The 16157-nt window shown below is 42.0% G+C and overlaps 1 protein-coding gene across 4 annotated transcripts in view; it reads right to left on the bottom strand.

Annotated features, from left to right (window-relative positions):
- LOC137102175 (kelch-like protein 29) overlaps positions 1 to 16157 on the bottom strand; it is a 191466-nt gene that overhangs the window by 2447 nt on the left and 172862 nt on the right. For all 4 annotated transcript variants that reach the window (XM_067481395.1, XM_067481394.1, XM_067481397.1 and 1 more), the window contains 2 exons: positions 10635 to 10828; positions 2303 to 2447 (listed from right to left, as the gene is read on the bottom strand). In XM_067481395.1, coding sequence (XP_067337496.1) covers positions 2303 to 2447; positions 10635 to 10828 — 339 coding nt within the window. The remainder of the gene's footprint in view (positions 1 to 2302; positions 2448 to 10634; positions 10829 to 16157) is intronic.

Raw genomic sequence — 16157 nt, 5'->3', positions numbered from 1 at the left:
ACTGGCTGCTGACTGTGGTCATATGGTCATATGCAGTGCAAACACCTGAGTGGTTTTGAAAGGCTTCATGAAATTCTCTGCCAGAAACTGACTTTTTCAAAAAGTGGAGCTACTGGATTCCCTTAAGATTTTAATTAACTCCAAGTGTTTTTGACACCATGTACTGTATTTACATTCAGTACATTTTCTATATACCAGTTTTTATTTTAGTGGTGGAGTGATTTTTTTTCACTTATGTCAGCCTTACAATTTACTGCGCACTTTGATAAATCACTGAACTTCCCACATTTTCTAAATTGTGTCAAAATGGTAATTTACTGGTAATGCAAACATTTTCTACTGCCACATGTCATTTTCAGTTTTGTTGTTTTTTTCTGTCAGTGCTTCGTTTCTGGAAGTGCTGCAGATGGCTGCACACCTCCTCAGCAAGGTATCAACTGCTGCTGAGCCAGGAACACATAATATAATAATATATAATATGATATCACAATAACGCGATGGAAACTTGAGTTTGTTTGACAACTGGCAACGCAGCGTTTCCTTAACGACTGTTCACTATTGGTTGTCAGCAGCAGTAATCCTCATTTGCTATTATCACGTTAAACTGCAGGTCTTGCCAAATCAACCTGGACTGAATCGTTAAATACTATAGTCAGAAAGATGAGTTAGATTGTGTGTTGCACTGTTCATCCTGCCTGGAAGACAATAAAGTCAAAGCGAATGTGAGCTTTGACATTAGATAGCTACAGTGTGAGTCACACCAGCAGGAACATTGCTCATATTGTTAATCTTTATCATGGAGCAAAGCCAGAGACAAGGCAATATGTGCACCAACATGCTGACTGTAGTGCTGGGGGCCACACCTGAGACGATTTGACATCACTCCCACATGCTCTTGACATGGCCAACAGGGCCACTTTGTAAGGTAGGAAAACTACACATTTACATTCCCTCTTAAGGGCAAGAAGAAAAAAAAACTAATGAAAAAGCTCATTTGATATGAAAAACAGAAACAGGAGTTTGTGTGCAGAGAGGATTAAAACTTGGGCTGTAAGCTGATTAGGGCTTTGTACTTCTATTGGGGTTTGGAACGATCTACATTTACATGAGGTGCACACACACTCACACACTTACACACGCACAGAGCGAACAACATAGAGTCCTATTGCATAAATTCACAACACGGTTGGGACTGAAAAAAAGATTATTACATAAAACCTAAATCTACTCAGAGAAAGCGCACAGCTGATCTAAAATGGAGAGAGTGCAGGGTAAATCCCGGAGCTGCTCGTCCTGATAAACAGAGGGGAAGTGCGGGCCTTTACAGGGCAGGACGCAGCGAGGGGAGGATATCTGCTCTCCTGCACGATGACCTGCTACACTTCATCTTCTGAGCAGGAGCATGCAGTGTAGATAGTGCTGTTTCTGACTATTTCTCTTTTGGCAGCTCTGTGTGTGTTAGTTGTTCCCTCTCCTTCCCCGCATTTCATACTCTCTTGTGTCAGACTTAGTTAAATGTAGCAGAACAGCTGCCTGCCGTGTGCCAGTGCAGCTTATCAATAACCCTGACAACATGATTTATGTTATACATTCTGCACATAAGATCACTGTCTGTAATTGCTTCCCAAATGTATTTCGTGCATTCTTCTTTCTTTTTCTGCTTCTGCCCAAAACAACAGAGAGAAGACTGAGTTCATTATCCAGGAAGATGCACACCTCAGTGGCTCAAACGTAATGGGATATTCAGACATCCCACCGTTAATGTCTCTTCATCACTATATGTCCACACACGGTATAAAAGTTTCAGGTGTTTTGCTTTTTCTTTTTTTTAACCTGTTCAGAGCACGAACATTGTTTTCGCTCATACGCAAGTCACTCATGGGGTAAAATAGAGTCATTACATGCTTTGTAAGAAAGTTGATTAAATCAGGCAAAGTCTTTGCTATTTGAATGTCTTGTTTGTCTCAGCGTGACACACGGCTTTGTTACTGATCAAGCTCATTTAAAAATCAAGCCTATGAATTAAAAGCCCTTTTTCTGCTGATGGAGAAGTTTCACAACTGAAAAGTATTGTGCATCGTGTTGGCTTTGTTCGCCTCTTAATTAGCTGGCCTGAATACATTTCCCCTGTGCATCCATTCACCTGTGTTACCACACAAAGACTGACAGATTACTAATAAATGTGAGTTTTGTGTTCATTACGCTGGGCAATAATTGCATTTCCCAGACCTGCAAATCTGAGCTTTTAAAAATATTTAGACTTAAACATATACAGGGCCCTGTTATATTAGTAACCTCTTACCTGCAGAACTGCCGGGAGTGATTCATGTTGGGTCCAGCCTTGATGTTGCCTTTGTCTGGGTCATAGATGGTTGTGGCTCGGGCATAGGCTCCCCCCAGGATGAATATAAAACCGTTTAGAGTTACTGCAGGGGCGTATTTGTTATCTAAAGGTATAAGAGGAAGAGACAGGGGGACGGGGGTGGAAAGAAAAGAGATACTTATGTTAAAGAAAACTTTTGTTTGATGTCATCCTCACAGCACAAATTTCCACTCATTGGTTATTTCCATTGTGTTTACTGTGGTCTTCAAACCACGTGCAAAAATCCTCATCACAGTCTCATGATCAGTTTACAGAGGTGCCACCTTCACGATTGCTTTGGAAGGGAAAAACAGGGAATGGATGGCAAAGCCATGAAAAAGAAGAGTTCATAAATCACTGCTGCTTTATTGGGTTCTGCTTCAAAATATGTTTGGGCTTGGTGGCAATATAAAGGAGTTACCTAAGTTCCAATAATTTACAATTGCATTACACCCTCTGGCACCTCCATATATTCCCAAAGAAAAAACAAAAACACACTGCACATGTATTGGAAATACATGCGTGAACAGGTGGGATACTGCATAGTGTATAACTGGATCTGATAGCGTATATAGCGCATGAGGAAAACAGAGGCATTGACAGCACCGTTGCGGAATTGTAGATGATGGGAAACAAAATGAAACAGTGGTTTGTGTGGAACGACGCCATTGGAAACCTGCAGTTTGCGAGCAGCAGCCCTGCTGTGTGGGAAGAGGAAGTGTATTTCAAACTCAGGGCAATTTCTCTCGAGTAGTCTGCAGCTGGCCAATTTACAAGCAGCATGAATAATGCACCGACACTTGGCCGTGAGCCGTCGTCCTCAATGTTTACTGCCACAATGGACGGACATCCCTCATTGAAGACGGGAGGAGTAAAGTCTGACGCCTTAATAATGGCAGTGCAAGCACTAAAAGCATCCCTAGAGTAGTCGAACCACCTCCACTTTCACTGCCTTTCTCCCAGTTGCTAAGAGGAAGCAGGCAAGTTTAATTAACAGGTCACCTCTGGAGGCGAGAGGTGCTTCTGCTGCTCCTCAGTCCGCTGTATCATATCTGCAACTATTACGCTTCAACTCATGTTTCCTAACAAAAGACCTAAGTCTACAGGCTTTTGGACTGAATGCTAAAATCCGAGCAGTGTCAAACTTCTATTTTCCATTACAGTCCATTCGCAAGATATGTTTGATTCAAACTTCCTACGACTAAACTGTTTTTCCTTATCCTTTCCTCAGGAAATCTGGGCCATTTGTTCTGCTTTTGATTTCATTCAAAGCCACAAAGGTGAACCTTGTGTCAGCAGATTCTCAAAGTTCCTAGCGATTTATCCTCTGGGGACATACACGTCTGCATTAAATGTCACAGCCATGTGTTCCAGAGAAGACTGGACATTTCGGTTGAGACGAGCGGAGCACTGACACTGAACACAGCCAACCACGCTGCTTCATGACTTAAAAAAAAAAAAAAAAACATTTAACTTTTGCCTTGAAATGACTTCACGCAGCTCCACGCGCCACATGACCACTGGGATCTTTCAGATGCGCTGAACTTGTGCTGCAATCATCTGAGGTGCCCTTCTGACGAGTTTATTTTCTTCTTTTACCTTCTTCGTCTCATTGACATGCCGCTGCCAGTCTTTCCAGGCGTGTGCCAGCGAAAGCGTGTGTACATGATGTCTTGTGTTAGGTCCCATAAACACAGAACATTCATTTCTCTCTGCTCAGTGCCTGAGGCAGAATAATAACAGGATGCTCTCAAAGGGGAAAACAAACCCTCACCATTGCTTCCCCTCTCTCGGTCTCATGGACCAGCGGTAAGGTGCAGGTTTGAGTCCTTTGAGGAGTATCGGGCAGGTAAATCACATTCTCATTTGCCAAGCCTCAAAGGACTGCTGTCGGGGGTAAACATCTCTCCACCACTTCGCTGCTGCCCTCATCCACCTGGCCGTCCACATGTGTGCATTGTGTGCAGCCCTTCTCTGTGTCAGCTCAAACTGTTCTAATGTGGAGACCACCGTGCTATTCTTGAAAACCCACAATGGATACTGTCTGGTTTGATGGCTCTGAGGATGGAAAACTCAGTCCAGAATCCACAACTGACTGCATTCTACATAAAAAATGAATAAAAGCATGAAGGAAAAAAACAAAAACAGGGTTTTAACACACCAGCGGGGATAGAAGTACAGCTGTGCCTGCGGGGCAACATGGGCTGACGCAGCCTCTCACACCCTGATAAAACAGCTTAGTCACCAAGTCTGAGACCCCTCAGGCTGAGGTCAAGGACAGCAAACGAGTGAACACACACCCACACACACACAAACACACAGACACCTATGATGGAATTTGTGGTTTCTGTCTAAACAAACACATTGTTGTTCCCCTCACATCCCTTTCTTATCAGATTCCCGCATCAACACAGCAGATATATGATTCTACAACACCGGAACACAACCGCAGTGATAAAACACACACACAGACACACACACACCACAGCTCTCTCAATCAAACCAATACTGTACAGAATACTGATCTAGATAAGACTGCTTTCTTTGATAAAGCCTCCCAAACAGCAGTCGTCATCACAAAGCAGTGGCATTACATCGACAAATGTGCGGTCAGTCACAGGCAGAGGAGGAATAAACAAGACATTCTCATCAAAAACAGACAGAGGACGAGGGGCTCGATATCCTCTCCCGCTTCCTGTGTCCCGCCAGAGAGCACAAGGGAGAAGAAGTAGGACAAAGAAGCTTCAGTTCTTAAGCTTAAATGAAATAAGACATTACGACAAGGTAATGGAGCAGCAAAAACATTTTTTTTTTCACACAATGTCCTTTTATGTGGTGCGAGGAGAATAAGAGCAGCCTTTGAAATGATGAGCCAAAATAGCAGAAAGAGGATGATGTACTTTAATTCAGTATGATGGAGAACGGGCGGGGGAACCAATCAGGTAACTATGGAAACATGTTCTCCACCTCGCTCATGTTGACGCTTTCCCTTCCCTCTTCCTCCACCTCCATAATGGCGCTTTCAATCGCTGTACCCGTTTGGCTGCTACTGTATGTCATTTGCACGAGTAATTGTTCCGTGGTCAATTTCCCAATAGAACGGTCTGAGTGCAGCGTTTCCCACCCTGGGTCCCTGGAAGCGACCAGTCCACGGAGACCTGTCTGTCACGTAGTGAAGTGTGCTCTGTGAACACTGGTGTGTATGTCCATGTGGATGTGGTAGCACGTGTGATACTATGTGACAGTGGATTGTAATCCAAATTGTATAGATATGCAAAAAATTAACGGTACTGTTGTGAACAATCCGATTACACATACAAAGTGATATTAATATCAATGTCTTAATACCTGCTTACAGTGATGGCAGGTCCGGCTCTTTCCAAAGATTTGAAATGGTTCGTCATTTAGTATCACTTGGGGCCTTATATGTTAGCCTAATCTAGCAATTGTGTCGGTGAGCAATTTTTTATTCAGTGTTTGCATAAAAGCCTCCAATAAATAAAGTAACATAATGACATATCTGCCCCTCTTCATTCTATCACATAATGGTATGGTATGTGGTATTGGATGCATGGGGTGCCCATCAAAATAAATTCCCGCCCCTGTCTGCATGGATTCTCAGAGCTGAGCAGGAGGGGCTGAAGATTCAGCGCTTCCTGACGGGGGTCAGTTGTTCTCGTTTCCTACAAAGAATCGGTTATTAGCTGGCTCGTTCACTAACGACACATCACCAGGTTGAACCACCTTTGGCACTAATTATTCCTGTAGCTGTGACTTAAAACTGCTTCAGATCAGCCATGTTCTTAGGACGTCTGGTGTGAATGACTTTATTCCACAGCGTCTTTGCTGGGTTGAGGTCTGGGCTCTGACTGGACCACTCCAAAAGGTGGATTTTGTGTCTTCCAAGTCATTCTGTAGTAGTGTTTAGGGTCATTGTCCTGCTGCATCACCGAGCTGCTTCTTTTGCAGACAGCCACTCTGACATCCTGTAAGATATGTTGATAACACTCAAGAATTAATTTTCTCCTCCACAATGACAAGAGGTCCAGGTCCAGGTCCAGAGACAGCGAAGCAGCAAGGAAGCTCCCTCCACCCTACTTCATTGGGAAGTAATTGCTGTTGGTACCTGATTTTCTTGCAATACCATATGTAGTACTGTAGCATGTTTCATCTGTCCACAAGACATTTTCCTAGTAGTGTTGTGCAGTGTCAAAGTGGTCTTTGGACAAACTTCCGGGATGCTGCAATGTTGTTTTAGGAGATCAATGGCTTCCTTTGTGGTGTCCTACTATGGATGTTTAAATGTTTTGTTTATGGTCGACTTCTGAACATTGATGTTAACCAACTGGAATCAATCGATCAAGTCTTCTGGTGATAGTCTTTGGCTCTTTTTTACTTCATTGAACTTTCTGTGTTGTGGCTTTGGGGGGATCTTGGCTGCGTGCCTGTGCTCTTCTATAGACACAGTAGCCACACAACCAAATCACCTCTATTTATAGAAGGATGAATATCTGAAGTCTCTGAGATTCCTCTGTAAACCTTTCCACCTGTATGTCAATCAACAAATCTTGATTGTAGGTTTTCTGAGATCTCCTTATTGTGAGGCACGGCTCAAAACGGACACTGTTTGAGTGTTTTTATAAATCAAAGTAGTTTGACTGTACTTTCATCAATCATAATGGTGATTAACTCAGATTTAACAAAATGTGAATCACAATATGATCAGAGTTGGTGAGTTGTTTTGTTACCTATAAAGTCCCAATGAAGCAGATTAAACAACACATAGAACTTTTATATTTATTTATCTTAAATATACTATCACAGTGAATGCCATTAATGCTAACAAGCTTTTTATCATGATTGCAGTCATAAACCAAATTAAAAATACTTACATTTGATCTTACAGTGGCCTTACATGTAAATAGGTGGATCACTCGACTCGTCCTGAGGGGACTTAATGTCAATCCACTGATCAAACTGTTTGGGGAAAAGTGGTGGACTGCGAGACAGATCCATCCCTTGAACTCTGATAATAGAATCACCAAAAGCCATTTAAAAAGAATTTGGAGTTAAGTAAATTTTAAGCCAATAAAAAAAAAAAAAAAAAAAAAAAGAGTTACATAAGTTGGGACTGCTATGCCTCTTATTATAAGTTGACATTTGGAGACATAAAAATCAGCAAACTTTTCCATTGTCGGAAAAAGTGATGCGGCAGATCCACCTCCCTGACATCCATCTTGTACATAAGTATTTGAAAAGCGTAAATATCAAGATGTTGAATTTTTTTTGAACAAAAGAAGCCAAATAGGTGCAAGTATTTCAATAGTCTGCACATCTAACAAAATCCAGTCAAGAACAGAACATATCAGTGTTGCTTGCCTACATTATGTTGCAGTGCCAAAAGAAAGAATTAAGAGGACTTTAGAATATTCTGAAATATTAAAAAGAAAATGTGCTTCCTGTGCTGTAAGCACCACAAACAAAATTCCAGTCACCTCCATTGTATGGAGGCAGAAATCACAGACAGATCTCTCAAAACCTTGGCATTTTTGTAATTTGGGTGAGCTGACCTTTGGAGAAAAGAAATGAGATTTCATGAATAGGTTACTTTATGTGTGATACTCCATTCTGCTTGCATGTTTCAGTGCATTACAGTCAGAGAGATATATTGAAGTCAAAGGACAAAATAGAAGAACAAAGCTGTAGTGACACAGTGCATTTCAATGGACTTATTGAAGGGACTATTTTTGGCACAAGTAATATTATTTTTCTCTCTGCAAGAGATAGGAAGTCAGTCCTGATAAGTGTTTGTGAAACCCATTTGCAGTCCTTGCGGGAGATGGTCCATGCAGAGAAAACACACACACACACACTCACCACACACATGTGCCGGCGCACACAGCTGTATTTGTGTCAGTTGATAAGGCAGAACTGAAAAGGGAAGGGGGGGTTACGGAGAGGGAGACAGTTAAAGTGAAGAGGGTGAAAGAGAGAGATAAACAGAGAGATTAGAGAGGGAAGAGCCATGGAGGGAAGCAGAGGGGTTGATCGAGAAGCGCTCCCCACTGGCTCGCTAAAATCATCGCCAGCCCAATTTCACAGGAGGCACTAAACCCGTCCATTATCCGTTGGCTCGTTGGCTGTCAGACGCAGTTTCATCTGCACCCTGACAGATGACAGCCTGCCTGTCTGTCTGCCTCCGTCATGCACACACACACACATAAAGAGAAAAACACCACACACACACACACGCGTGGAGTAACCTCCTGGCTCGTTACATAATTGATGCTCTGTGTACCTGTGCCCCCAGGGGGATGTATGGCTGATATGAGGTAAAGAGAGGTTGTGTGTCTGCCTCTCTGTATGTGCGTGAGCTTTTTCGTTTCTCTCATTTCTCCTCCTCCAGACCTTCAATACCACTCAGCTCTCACCCAAAACACCCGCGTTACATAATCACCATTACATTCACAGAGAGCGAGTTTCTGGGCAACAGTACTGAAGGAAGTGCCTCAGCGCTGGCGCTTTAATAACACAAGAACAACTTTTTAATCAGGAAACATTTGAATTTAAATACATTTTTGACCCTGTGTTTCCCTCTGATGCACGCTGCTCTGAGTGTTCCCTGCAGCAACAGTATGCCAACTATTTGAGATAATAATAATTCTGGATTTTGTTTTGTTTGTTGGTTTTTCCAAAAGCTGCATTTGGACAGCTCTTTGCCCGGAGAACGCATCATGTGCCAACATTTTAAATCGGGCAATCCAGCAACAAATATGGGTGGAAAATTTATTTAAATTACAACAATTTCCTTTTTTTTTTTTTTTTTTGCTTTGAAAATATAAATTTACATCACAGCTTTAAGATAAACACGCATTTTGTGAAGTGTGTGTTGGATTTCCTGCAGAGAATTACATGAGACGGTGAACAAAGCTACCAGCTGGTTATCTTAGTTTAGCATAAAGACTGGAAACTTGGAAAACAACTAGCTTGGCTGTGTCCAAAGTTAATAAAATGTTCCTACCTGGAACTTTTAACATGATCATGACTGGTTTGTTGGGTTTTCATGTCACGTATATGTTTACAGTATGTGTAATAGTGTTGCTCAAGTGTAAATGGTGCAACCAGAAGACACACAGGATATGCACAAATCAATAGTACTCATCTTTACTGCATCTTTGAAGGATGTTGTTTTGTAAACAAAAAAAAAAAAACAAAAAAAAAACTGCCTGTGGATAAGATCTTTGCACTGACAACACAGCTGTCAGTGTTTTGAATCACGTTGTACACTGTGTATTTTTACTGCTACCTTGGAGCAAGCTTGGTTAAAGTGTTTCTTCTGGTGCTGTGTCCTTCACGGGTCCCTGGTGGTTGGACTGTAGTGTGGTGCAGGTTTTGCACGGTTAATAACTAGAGAGTTTGCCCAATAACATGTCAGGAGTTATGGTCAGACCCACCTATCATTTCAGCTGTGGTCTTCTCATTATAGTGACAGAGCGTTACTATGCCAAAAGGGGAGAATAAGGGAAAATACTAAGTCAGGTAATGATAATGATAAGAAGAAAACAGCAGGAATAGAAAAGGTCATACATGTACCGCTGTGTTACCATGACTGTGGGTCAAAATGTTTTAATGAAAAAAAATGCAAAATGAACGAGTACAATCGCATTAGTAGCTTTTCAATCTTCTTTGCCCTTTATAACATCTGCCAATGGGATTTCCACTATGCAAAGACACTTCTATAGGAGCTGCAAGAACACTGATGCTAGTTTTACGGGCAACACTAATGGAAACCCAAACATTTGTTGTTGATTTGTAGGAAGACCGCAAGATGCCAAAGATCAAAGATCAAAGAAATGCTTGCATATAAACTGCTGCACTTATGTAATTACACATTCGTGCCTTTTCCCAGTTTTGCTGTTACATTGCTAATAAAAGGCAAACATTTATATTTACGATTTAATGATGTCCTAAAGGAGAAATATTTAGCTAGTGAGCAGCCAGTTCTCTTTCAAATGGGAAATGTGAAGCATAATGGAGGACATGAGAACACGTTTTGGCGAAAATAAATAAATAAATCAATAAATCATACCACATCCTGAAAACATGCTGGTTTAAAATGGACACAACTGCTCTTTCATAATATAAAAGGTGATGGTGATAATGGCAATACATCCCATGAGGACATAACATGTTTTTGTGTGGAAAAAAAAAACCAAAATAAAAGTGAGTGTGAATCTGTGACAAAAACAATGAGTGTTGTTGCCTGTCTTACCTATCATGGGTGATTCGATAAAACTCCAGGAGTTGCTCTGCGGTATGTAGGACTGAAGGACACCCGCTGAGCGCCCGGCTTCGTTCACTCCTCCGAACACGTAGATCTTCCCTCCGCACACTGTGGCTGCTGCAGAATGGACCGGCTTGGGCAGAGGAGACACCGTTTCCCACTGGTTGGTGATGGTGTCATACCTGAAGATGGGAAAAAAGGACGTTTTTATGTTTGTTTTGGTGCTTGTTGTGTATTTAAATATATATATATATATATATATATAAAAAAATCAAAGCTATAGAAAAGACAAATGACAATAAATGCACGTGGAGGTTAATGATGGATAACTTAACTCATGACCCCTGGTCCACCAAACACATCCATAATGAGGATTCTCTAACATATATACATGAAACCTATATAGATGCACATCCCACTGAAGTCAATCATTTACACCCCCCACATACAGAAAATCCCTTTGCTCTGAATTCCCAGTAAAACGCTCATTTTGGCTGCAAGGCTGACAGATATAATTAGCAGAATGCCTACACCACCAGGGAAGATGAAAAAGACCAACCATTACGTACAATGACAGCAATTAAAGCAATTACACAAAGCAACATATGTTGGGAGCTACAAGCCATTAGTCTCTGGAGTTGGGCTGTGTGTCAGCGCCGAGCTCTGGACCTTTCTCCCTGAGCCCTCCCTGGCAGAGACTTCAACTCTGGGCCTAAAACTCAGCCGACCCAAACCGGCACAAACAGACGCAGCCAGATGAAAGGACGTGACACAATGAGCTGCGTGAGAACAAGACACTGGCTTATGGGACTGTGCCCTTGTCAGAGGCTGAAAGCGTGTGTGTGTGTATGTTTGTATGTATATTTCTTGAATTTGCATTTAGTGTGCATGCTTCTTGTGTGTGTTGAGACACGTGTTTGTGTGTGTTGTTTGCCCCGTGGCTCCATTAGCGCAGTGTAATCCCCCGCCCATGGGCTGCTGATCAAAGCAGCCGCGCCGACAGCCTTCCTGTGATTTGTGATTAAAACACACATGCATTCAGACTGAACCAAGCCATCTCAATAAAGGTGCTTTGTTATAAGAAAAACACCTGTACATGAAAAGCCATATCCATCGTCCCCCAGGACAAACAACCCTTATGTGAAGAAAGCTTTAAAGAAATTAAACCTCCACACTATCACTTAAAGGCATTTTTTTCCAATTTATTTCAGAGGTCAATTGCTTTTATTAGCATTCTTCTCTTTTCTTTTCCCTTCACTTCTGATGTATTTGTCGTGTCAGTCTGTGGATGCTCTACACCTGCAGTTCCTGTTGCATCTGAAGTCAGACTGTCGAAAAATGACAATTGCAAGGTTGCATGCAGCTCTGTGTGAAACGGCTGTTGTGTGGGAGGAGATGGGTGAATTAACCTTCGGGAGTATTCTCTTCGGGGGTCTGTTCATGTCCTTGGCAATAGCTGCTAAGAGGGGCATGTTTAACCTTACTGACAGTCTAAGGAAGTGGTGACACAGAAGACACTTTGGGAAAGGTGGACTCCAAACACTCAGAGTGCCAATTAGCACAGTTTAGACGGGCACACACACATCAGCAACAGGTTGAGTAACTGAGCCCTGTTGAGAGAGAAGGACTAACATGCATCTCGTTCTCTGGCAGATGTAATTATCCCTCAGACCACATTGCGGGAGGTTCATAAATTTAAGGGTCAGGCACTGCAGAGCGAAGCTGATTAAGGGAAAGACAAAAGGCCAACAGGATGAATGCAAACAGCTGGTCATGATGAGAAACGATTAAAAAACCTAAAGACTCAATTGTGCACAAAAAACCCTGTTCAAGTTATCTAGAAAACGTGAGAGAAAGACCACCAAAACACCAACACAGAAATGTCTTTTGTTAAATATGCAGCACCACTCGAACTCTGTCAGATAATAATGTGCTGAAGTCAGACGTCATCTCTTTTAGCAGGACGCAGATCAAGAAAATAGGCTTCAAGGTCCATTAATGTAAACACTGCACGGCACATCATGCAGGCAAAGGGGTCAGAAATTCGGATAAAGAGGAACAAGTGCAGGTCAGAAGAAACCGTGTGTCTCAGCCTCAGAGGTCATGGATCTGATTAAAATCATTACATGTGTGATTCACCGTTAAGCATTTAATGTGAACTGTGACATTAGCACCGACACAGAAATGATACTGAGTGGGTGTATAAGGTTCGATTATGTCTCACAGGCAAGCAGATGGTGGAAGGAGAGACAGAGAGAGACAAAGAAACCCACAACGCTTTCATTAGAAAAACAACTACATCTCTTCGTCTTTTCCCTCTGAAGCTCTCCGTCAGACCGAACAGACAGACAGAGCTTTCTCATTGTCACCAAGACACTGTAGGAGTTGATCTATCAACATGTTGCTCTGCATCGATTGCTTTTCTTTTTAAGTGTTTATACACAAAGACTGATCACTGCATGAAGCCATGTAATCGGCTGTAGCTCCTGACAGGGCTTGTTTCATCATGCAGGGACAATCATCTCCAAAATTCTGCTGCAGGGTTACAACAGACCAAACAATGTAGGATTGTTTTCTTTTGTGTAGGAAGAGCCAGGAAGAAAAGACAGATAGGAAGAGGAGACAGGGGAGTGAATGAAAGAAAGAGGCCAAACATTTAGCTGGATTTGCCTCTGAATATGTAATCTGCATAAAAGGAAAAACAACACGCACTGTGACTGACACGCCAACTAATCACACTTATAATAATCATGTCAGCCAGGTGTAAAAGCCACCCACACGGTGGGACTGCGTTGGTAGAAGAGTCCCAACTAATGTCCATTCCTGGACTTCGTTCTTAATTGACCTGTCTGAATACGAACCATAATATCTGACGATAACAACAGGTAAAGTGAACAGTTGCCATGGAAATGTACAGTCACACCTGCCATGTTTTATTTATGTTGTCAGCAACAAGGATTTGTCATCCCCCCACCTGCTTCCCTGCTCTGCATAGTACACATGAAAAATGAGATCCAACCTTAATATACCAGTTTGCACTCTACATTATGGATAACATATAAACAGTATGCTAAATATGAGCTCACCCATAAAGTACATATTTATGGATGACTGCTGACAAGTTTCAACATAATATGCAATGTGTATATACTGTACCTTACCTTGGTTCTACTGTTTATATCCAATGTATTTGGTTTTATAGTAGATTCTAAAAAATATACTGAGCACACACACAGACACACACACACACGTCTTTCTTTTTATTATTCGGTGGTAGCCTAAACACTACTATGGTGCCCCATGCAAGACTCCTGTGGAGCTGCTCAGTGGCCACGGGCCAGACTCTGGTTGTACTAGGCAGCTTCCAAGTGAGTGTGATGATGGGGTTCTTGACAAAAACGACAACAATAAAACAAAGAAACTGGACGTCTCTATATAAATTACCCAGATTTTAAAAATGTACATACTGTGAGCTGCGCTGTCCACCTCCAAAAACTGAAACACGATGTGTCTGGATGTGGACTTCACCAGCTAAGAAGATATCACTTTGGGGTGATGTTTTCACAGTCAAACAAATGTGGCACCTTTCAAGTAGAACTCACACCTCGGGCCCGCAAATTGCAACGGAAACTCCAAAACATACATCTGAGTCGCTGAACATAAAAATTAATGGAAGCAATAAAGTTTCAGCTGTTATTGAGCTTTCCATTTGATTTGCTGGCATCGCACATATAAAAGCCTGTGTCCTGTTTTTCTGTTATTTACGAAGCAGCTACAATGGAGCAGCACCAAGATAATGCAGAAAAGAAGAATAAATATTAAAAGCATGAATCAGTAAGTTTGTAGGAAGCCAGGAAAGCATAAAAACTGTGGCTGCACTTTGTTGCAATGCACTGATGAGTGCTTTACAAGCTGAACAATATCTGCCTCTTTACAACATTTCCTCCCCCTTTCCACCACAAATATCACTACATTACACAGCTGTCTGTATCTTTGCCCCATCGATACACACAAATGATGCAATCTAAGCATCTAGAAGGTGAGGGTTAGCGCTGCTAATTCACTAATATTGTTCCTTACATTGCACCTCTCTCTCTCTCACACACAAACACACATGCGATAAACTTTGATAGATCGGCTGCCACTTTTTGAGATACTCACACGTATCCATTTCCCCTGAGATACACACTACATCATATATAGAGTGAGAAAAGAGTGGTGTGTTAGAAGGAGCAAATAAAAAATGCCTCACTCAGATAACAAAACCACTCAGGCTCTATACACCTCAGAGCTGACAAAAAGATCCATTAGGAGGTAGAAGAGTGCATCAGGGCTGCACTGGAATGGCATGCAAACATAACTGTTTAACAATGGCTACAGTATCCCTACGCCAGCCAGGGAAAACACTGAGATTCAAGCAGTTTGTCGTACACACATGAAAGACACACAACAAAACCTGCGTTCATTTAGGCTCTTAACTCTGCTTACATAGAACAGGTTCACAACAATAGCACTGTAACCCAAGAAACATGCGTGTGTGTGTGCGTGTGTGTGTGTGTGTGTGTGTGTGTGTGGGCAAATGCAGTGGAAGGTAGTTTAAAAAAGCAGTGCATTCATCACCTGCAGAGAGGACCTGATGCTCCAGATTCTATCGAACAGCAACTCATGCCCTTAAGTTACAAATTCACATTAATCCCTGCAACACCTCAGCTAGCTATCTCACTCGCATGTAAAATGTATACCTCCTCTTTCTCTCTTCCAATGTGTTCCTGCTGCCCACACACACACACACAAACACACACACACACACACACACACACACACTGGTGGTGGTCAACATTGTGTGCTTGAATTTGCCTTGTTTGCAACTAAAGTGTCACATTTGGTTCCAAAAAAATACAGTTTAAAGCTGCAGTTTTTATCTTTTATTTCGATATTTTTAGTAGATATGCTCCATAATTAATTGTAGAAAGGTGATGTTGACACGTCCAGTGACAAAGACTTGCAGAACAGCTTCGGCAGTGGTGCAGAAAGTTGTATATTGTAACACCTGCTAAACAGCAGCTTGTTAAGCACTGAGATGACGTTAACCCACTGACATTAACATTAAGCTCAAGGTACTAACTACAGCTTCAGAGAGCTGCTAAAATGACTATAGTTTTCACTATAGTTCTCCTCCCTATGAGGATTTCAATGAATCATGTGAGCTTTGACATACTCTGCATATCTCTTTCATATGCAAAGAAATCTGTACATTAAGACACGTTCAGCTTACTGTTACCCAAAGCTTACTGTTACCGCCCCCCCTCTGGAGTCAAGTGTCATTAAGCACTTTCCACAGTAGTTGGGTCTTATTTCTATACTGCTGTCGAAACAGGCACAAGAAGTGAGCGAGAGCATGTGTATGTGAGTGAATCAATCCCTCATAGCCTGTTTCCTGTCAGACATAATGAACTGAGAGGTTGTGATTTGGCTTGAGGAAAACGGGGAAACAGTGTGAATCAGCTCCAG

Source organism: Channa argus, chromosome 17, assembly GCF_033026475.1.
Source record: "Channa argus isolate prfri chromosome 17, Channa argus male v1.0, whole genome shotgun sequence".
Taxonomy (NCBI): Eukaryota; Metazoa; Chordata; class Actinopteri; order Anabantiformes; family Channidae; genus Channa; species Channa argus.
This window is presented reverse-complemented; position numbering and strand designations above follow the sequence as displayed.